The sequence below is a fragment of the Octopus bimaculoides genome, chromosome 24 (genome assembly GCF_001194135.2).
Source record: "Octopus bimaculoides isolate UCB-OBI-ISO-001 chromosome 24, ASM119413v2, whole genome shotgun sequence".
NCBI lineage: Eukaryota > Metazoa > Mollusca > Cephalopoda > Octopoda > Octopodidae > Octopus > Octopus bimaculoides.
Window position 1 is genome coordinate 32,353,360 of NC_069004.1, and position 7,219 is coordinate 32,360,578.

The window sequence follows — 7,219 nt, forward strand, 5'->3', positions numbered from 1 at the left end:
TATAGTGATGAAGAAGGAGAGAAACAAATATATAGAGAGGAGGAGAGATAGGGAGATAGATAAAAAAAAAAGAGAGAAAGAATGGGGTGTGAGAGAGAGAGGATTGAGATATATATATGAGTGATAGATAGACAGATAGAGAGAGAGAGAGAGTGGGGGTAAGTTGCGAGAGAAAGAGGATGAGGAGAGAGAGAGAGATAGAGAAGTAAAGGTGAATGTGCTTAGCTTGGGTCTGGCTGTATCTTTCCTCTATTTGTTTACATGTTGCTCTCCAAATGTTCCGGAGTGTTCTCTTAGAGGTCAGCTGACAGGTTATCAATTACTCCTATGTTGATAATTACACATGATTTACCATTTACCTTTTATCTTTCATTTGTTTCAGTCATTAGACTACGGGCCATTCTGGAGCACCACCTGGAAAAGGTTTTAGTTCAACGAGTCATCCACCTCCCCCCTACTGCACCCCCAGCACTTATTTGTTATCTTTCTAATTTTGGTACTTTTCCTGTCAGTTTTTTTTTTTTTTTGCTAAACTGCTAAGCTACGGAGGATGCAAACAAACCAACACCAGATGTCAGGTGGTGATGGGGGACAATACGCAAACACAAACACCACACCTGCATTTGCATGCAGGTGTAAGTGCAAGCAGGGCTGAGTGATAAGAAGTTTGCTTCCCAACCACATAGGATTTGGTATAGTGGATTTATGTCCCCTTCACTTAGTGGTTCGGCAAAAGAGAACGATAGAATAAGTATTAAGCTTACAAAGAATAAGTCCCGGGGTCGATTTGCTCGAGTAAAGGCGGTGCTCCAGCATGGCTGCAGTCAAATGACTGAAACAAGTAAAAGAGAAATGCAACATTACTTTATGATACACCCCAATAAATTTATAAGATTTTTCATTTGTTGGCATGGGGAGAAATAGAACTGGTAAGTGATTAAATAATTAAAACTGTTTGCTTATGTCTGTCTCGTTTGCTATTTCACGCTCCACTGACGAAATATGTTAACACTAACTTAACAGTTACTTAGCTATTTAATGCTCCACTGATTAACTATGTTAACACTAACTTGGCTATTGTTTTCCATGTGGTTGACGTCTCTAAATTTGTCTCGTTATTCCTGTAATGTTCTCCAGGTATTAGGTATATTAATGTTAATTTAGCTCTTGTTTTGTTTTTTTGTTTCTTTTGTAATATGCTTGTTGTTTCTTGATTAATTCATACCACAACAAAAGAATTGATTATCGATAATTAGATAATTAGTTCATTGGGTAAAATCATGATAGCCATTTCAAAACATGCATACATACATACATACATACATATACATATATACATCATTACTTTTATGTTTGTCTTATATTGTAAAGTTATGTAACATAATCTTTTTTAGTCTCATACATACATGTATATAAAACAATATAAAACAGACATTAAAATAATGGTGTGTGTGTATGTATATATATATGTGTGTGTGTGTATATATATATATATATATATATATATATATACACTTTGTGATTTTTGGCCCACTCTGTTTTATGAGTGGGCTCAGTGGTTAGAATATGGAGCTTACAATCCTGAGGTAGTGAGTTCAATTCCCAGACAAGGCTGTGTGTTGTGTTCTTGAGCAAGACACTTTCTTTCACATTGCTCCAGTTCACTCAGCTGTAGAAATGAGCTGCAGAATCACTGGTGCCAAACTGTATCAACCCCTTTGCCTTTCCCTTGGATAACACCAGAGGCATGGAAAAGGGGGGATGGTATGCATGGGCAACAGCTGGTCTTCCATAAATGACCTTGTCCAGACTTGTGCTTTGGAGGGGAACTTTCTAGGTACAAACCCTTTATCCCCTCCGCATCATTGTACCTTCTTAATATTGGTCTCTTGTAAGACAGCAAGCTAACAGAATCCTTAACACACTGAGCAAAAGGCTTTGTGGTATTTCGTCTGTTTTTTTATGTTCTCAGTTCAAATTCCACCAAGGTCCACTTCGCTTTCCATCATTTCAGTCATTATATCATATGTATGTGTGTGTGTGTTTATATGTGTGTATGTATGTCTTTTCTTTTGCTTGTTTCAGTCATTAGACTGTGGCCATGCTGGGGCACCACCTCGAGGAACTTTTAGTCAAACGAATAGACTCCAGTATTTATTTTTTTTTTAAAGCCTGGTATATTTTCTATCACTCTTTTGTCCAACCACTCAGTTATGGGGACATAAACACACCAACACCGGTTGTCAAGTGGTGGTGGTGCTGGGACAGACACAAAGACCTGCAGGCACACACACACACACACACATGATGGGCGTCTTTAAGTTTCTGTCTTCAAATTCCACTTCACAGAGAGAACATCAAACACACTGCAAAATGCTGAAGTCTTTGATTTTCATTGAGGTTATTCGGGGCCCATTTATTGAGTTCTTTCATTTTGCCGATTTTCTTTGTTGACCTGATAGTGTTGAAACACTGACACCAAGCGTATGAGACATTTCTCTGATACTTTGTCATGGGTTTTGTTTGACTGTTGTTTGCAAATGCTGATATCAAGTGCAGATGGATGTCCTCTACCTTCTTGATCTTCAAGGCTCTCAGCCCCACTATGGAATGTCTCAAACCACTGTCGTACATCCGATCACTAGTGGACCCTTCATTTCATGCTCTCTTGATATTGGCAGCTGCTTGGGAAGCATTTTGTCCAAGCTTGACTTCATGTAAAAAAAGTAAACGCATTTCTTCTTTTTCTCATGTTTGCAAATTAAGGATTTCTATGCTTCAAAATTTATATTGTGAAAGAAATCAATAAAAATAAGGTGGCGAGCTGGCAGAAACGTTAGCACGCCGGGCGAAATGCTTAGCGGTATTTCGTCTGCCATTGAGTTCAAATTCTGCCGAGGTCGACTTTGCCTTTCATCCTTTCGGGGTCGATTAAATAAGTACCAGTTACACATTGGGGGATCGATGTAATCAACTTAATCACTTTGTCTGTCCTTGTTTGTCTCCTCTATGTTTAGCCCCATGTGAGCAATAAAGAAATAAGAAATCAATAAAAATTAATTAAAGAGAATACATCAGTTATTAAACATGTAAAATTTCATCTAGAACACTATAAAAATAAGATCTTGAAAAAATGTTTGCAAAAAATCAGACAGTTCTTTTCAAATAACCTAATACATACACATACACACATACACACACACACATACACACACACATATATACATATGCATACATATATACATATACACACATACATACATACAAGCACACATACATACATACATACACGCACACACACACACATGCATACACACATACACACACATACATACACACACATACATACATACATACATACATACACACATATACATACATACATACACACACACACTCATACACACATACATGCATACACATGCACGCATATATACATATACACATACACGCATATATACATACACACATACATACACATACATATATATACACACATACACACACACACATATACACACATACATACACGCACGTTTTTGTGTACATACATTTTCAGCATTACTGATGTAGACTGGGTGACAGACTCTCAGAGAGAGAGAGAGAGAGAGGAAGAGATAGAGAGAGAGGAAGAGATAGATAGATAGAGAGAGAGAGAGAGGTGCGAAGGTGGGTAGCCGGGTCATGACTATTAGCTACAAAGTTTACCTTTAATTACCTCCCACTTATTTAATGGACTATTGTGGCATCGATTGGACGACACTTCGTCAATATAGGTGCACTGGATTAATTACTGCTGCTGCTGCTGCTGCTGCTGTTGTCACTGTTGTTGGTGTTGTAGTTTGTGTCTCTGTTGTTGTTTTAGTTACTGGTGGTTGTTATTGTTTGTTGTTGTTACTGGATGTTGTTAAGTGTGGAAAGAAAACACAACTGCCAGACCTCTTCTGACACTGTTACCACAACTTACAATAATAATAATAATTATTTATTATTAATCAATTAATTGATGATGATGATGATGATAACAATGATGAATCTAATATAAGTACAAAGGTCTGAAATTTGGGGAGAGAAAAATGGTCAATTATATCGATTCTAGTTGCAGACTAATATTATTAATTATATTATTATTATTATTATTATTTAATACACACAATGTTTCTGATAATGATACAAAGGCCTGAAATTTTAGGAGAAGTTGATTATATCGACCCCCCCGCCCCAAGCACTAGAGTGATGATGATGATGATCACAAGGGCTTGAAGAGATATGGAAAATAACAAACTTTCACTGGGGGTGGGGGTCACAATGGAAGGAAAAGTGACGTAAAAGTGAAAGGCAAGGTTACAAATACGGAAGTGAAAGAGAGGAGGTGAGAGACATCATGCGGTAAATGAATGGGTTTGTTTAAGATTCTAAAAGTACGTAAAAGTGCATCAACATAAATAAATAAAAGTAGGATAAAAAAAAAACAATAATTCAAACAGGATATAATCGAAAGCAAATAAAACATTTAAGATGTCTGGTTAGATTAGTTCGGGGCACTCCATGACACTGTCCATTAATTATTTCTCAAATTGTGTGCAAGTGCAACCGAATGCACCAATAAGCATTTTTTTGAGATATTTGGTGTTGGAAATCTCCCTCTTTGGGATATACTATTTTAAGTTTGTTGTAAAGTTTTGGTTTTATTTTTACTAATAATCTATCTTTTTGCATGTTATTTAAATTCTGTTCTTAACTGTTTTTATGCCATTCTAACTTCTTTGAAAAGTTCATATCAGAGTTTACTCTTTAAGCTGTTTCAGTCATTTTACTGTGGCCATGCTGGAGCACTGCCTTGAAGGGTTTTAGTCAAACAACTTGACCCCAGGACTTATTTTTTTTAAAGTCTAGTTCTTATTCTATCAGTTTCTTTTGCTGAACTGCTAAGTTACAGGGATATTAACATACAAGGATTGGATGTCAAGTGATAGCCTGAGGTACACATACACCACACACACCTGTATATGTATACATATACGATTGCCTTCTTTTAGTTTCCATCTACCAAACCCACTCACGAGGCTTTAGTAGAAGTACTTAACGGTATTATGCAGTGGAACTGAACCTGGAACCATGTGGTTGGGAAGTAAGCTTCTTACCACACAGCCATGGCTGCACCTAGTTGTATAATTTTGTTTCATCAATTCATCTTCATCATTTAACATCCATTTCTCGTGCTGGCATGGATTGGACAATTTGACAAGGATCTGGCAGACTGGAGAGCTGCACTGGGTTCTAGCCATCTGTTTTGGCATGGTTTCTACTGCTGGATGCCATTACAGGGTATACTGGGTGTTTTTTTTTTTATATGGTACCATCACCTGTGCTAAATATGTATCACCAGCATGGGTGTTTTTATGTGGCACTGTTAAGGGTGTTTTTTTTACATGACACCAGCACAAGTGCTTTGTATGTGACACCAGCACACTGCATGTCTTTTTTATTCTTGTGACTGCGGCAGATCTAAAAATTCTGTTCAGTTTGTGTTACTTTGACACAACTACTGTATGAACAGATTGGTGACTGGTAATAAAGTCACAGGAAAAAAAGTCACAGTAATAAAGTTACAATATTGGCTAGGGAAAAAAAGTCACAATTTATGGGATCCAGACAAAATCTCCTCTGATAAGCCCCCATACCCCACCCCAGACAAAACCCCTGTGACTTTTTTTTACCTGGATTCAACAGACTATAGCGTTTGACTTTGTATAGCAGTCGCCATTGTTGTTGTCGTTACTTCTGTCTCTATCTTTGAAACTACTTATTTGAGTGTTTGGGATATTTCTATCTATTAATTATCCTCTAAATTGTTCAGATTTTCCCCCCTCCTTTCTTTGTACGTTTAATTGTGTCTTGATTTTGTGCTTTTCTTTCATGCTGTTGTAGTGTTCTCTCTGGTCGTAATAAGTGTTTGTGGCAGCCATTTTGGATGTTTTAAATGTAATGCGTGTTAATAGCATTTTTAAGAGTTGTACGACAAATAATGTTTTAGTTGTATGCACACACCCTCCAGGGACTGAAAGCAAGCTTTCCTTATGTACTTATTGCTCTTTCTTTTTAATAAATATTTCAAAGAAAATTTAATTTCATAATGCTTGGTGGCTGATGGATATGTGCATCTCTGATCACAAGCAGAAGTAGTGGGGGAGCATCATAGTCATGTGTTGAGAGGAATTCTTTGGGGTTTGAATAATTCACCTCTGGAAACATGGGTGTTTCATTCATCATCCTTAAACAACCCTTATTCAGGGACCTTTTGAATGGAATGGGCTACCTGATGTGAAGAAAATTCTAACTGAGCCCCACCTGCAAGGTCATGCGCTTAATTGGGCTTCATATATTTGTATCCCAGTGTCACTTTGATGGCATGTACTTCTCTCTCACTTGACAATAATAATAATAGTAATAATAATAATAATAATGATAAGGAAATAATTTTATTCTCAAACACAGGATAATGCTAATAATATAGCATGAACAGGATAATTTATCCATATTTTTGCAGAAAAATGTCAGCAGCTAGCCATGAGTGGCCACAAACACTTTTTCTGCAAAATATGGGCAAGTTTATCCTGTTCATGCAATATTATTAGCATTATCCTGTGTTTGAGAATAAAATTATTTCCTTATCTTTCAGTATATCTCAACGCTTCTAAAGCAAACTTTATTTGTTTACTCTCATCATAATTTGAATTTGATAATAATAATAATAATAATAATAATAATAATAATAATAATAATAGGCAGCAAGCCCGCTACACATGCAAGACTCCAGGAGTTACAACAAGACCTGAGATAAAATGAATAAATAATAATAATTTCTGATTTAGGCAGAGAGTTTGCTGTTTTGAGGGGACAGGGAGCAGTTCATGCTATCAGTCCCAATACTTGACTGAAAGACAGGGTTGATAAATTAAGTACCAGTTGAGTACTGGGTCGATGTAATCAACTTATCCCCCCCCCCCAATTTCAGGCCTTGTGCCTATACTAGAAGGAATTATTATTATTATTATTATTAATATTATTATCTGTTTTGCAGTTATTTTGAAATACAACCAATAAGACGAACAAAAGGACCGAAATTTCCTTATTTTGATGTGAGTACCATCCATCTTTTTATTTTTATCTTAAATTTTTTCTGTTTTCCATTCCGTTTCTGGTGACCATTGTTTAA

General features: G+C 36.5%; 1 protein-coding gene across 3 annotated transcripts in view; it reads left to right on the top strand.

Annotated features, from left to right (window-relative positions):
• LOC106884290 (doublecortin domain-containing protein 2) overlaps positions 1 to 7,219 on the top strand; it is a 105,106-nt gene that overhangs the window by 44,039 nt on the left and 53,848 nt on the right. For all 3 annotated transcript variants that reach the window (XM_014935592.2, XM_014935594.2, XM_014935593.2), the window contains exon 2: positions 7,085 to 7,142. In XM_014935592.2, coding sequence (XP_014791078.1) covers positions 7,085 to 7,142 — 58 coding nt within the window. The remainder of the gene's footprint in view (positions 1 to 7,084; positions 7,143 to 7,219) is intronic.